Source organism: Oncorhynchus mykiss, chromosome 12, assembly GCF_057628025.1.
Source record: "Oncorhynchus mykiss isolate SJ-2025 chromosome 12, ASM5762802v1, whole genome shotgun sequence".
NCBI classification, from domain to species: Eukaryota; Metazoa; Chordata; class Actinopteri; order Salmoniformes; family Salmonidae; genus Oncorhynchus; species Oncorhynchus mykiss.
In genome coordinates, this window is record NC_143033.1 from 84,876,129 (window position 1) to 84,876,646 (window position 518).

At 41.5% G+C, this 518-nt stretch overlaps 1 protein-coding gene across 1 annotated transcript in view; it reads right to left on the reverse strand.

Moving 5' to 3' along the window:
• LOC110539178 (E3 ubiquitin-protein ligase TRIM16-like) overlaps nt 1-518 on the reverse strand; it is an 18,768-nt gene extending 18,250 nt beyond the window's left edge. The window contains exon 1 of the mRNA XM_021626138.3: nt 208-518. Within this exon, the coding sequence (XP_021481813.3) occupies nt 208-268 (61 nt within the window). The 5' untranslated portion in view covers nt 269-518. The remainder of the gene's footprint in view (nt 1-207) is intronic.

The following is a 518-nucleotide window of genomic DNA, read 5'->3' on the forward strand; positions in this document are numbered from 1 at the left end:
GAGAATGTGAATATTAATTATGAATGCTAATTTCTGATAATTTATTGGCGAATCCAATAAAATTGTATATTAATGTAATACTGATTGAATGATTATTACATTTGCTTTAAAAATCTGTTCAACTGAGGAGGAGAGGGTTTTGGTCCGCTTTCAATTACATAATGTATTAACACATGCAAGCTTACAGAGTAGATCATGAACCCTTACCTGCTTTCTTTGGCACAGGCATGATTTTGTTACTGCTTGGAGCGTAGTTTGGCAATGGCATGGTACCCTATGGTCTTCAGCAGAGATAGTGGCTGATCCTCTCTCCATGAACACTTTTATTTCCTCAAGGAGAATGGGGAGGGGGTGGCGGGTCAGAACAGGACAGGAGGTGCCCAGGTTGGGAGATGAGGGGTGTCTGGTGAAGTTTAGTTGGATGTAAGGGGTTACCGAAGGGTTGGTCCTGTCATCTGAAACTTCTGCAAACCTAGTGAACCTTTCTAGAGCGCAAAAAAACACAAGCAAACACACAC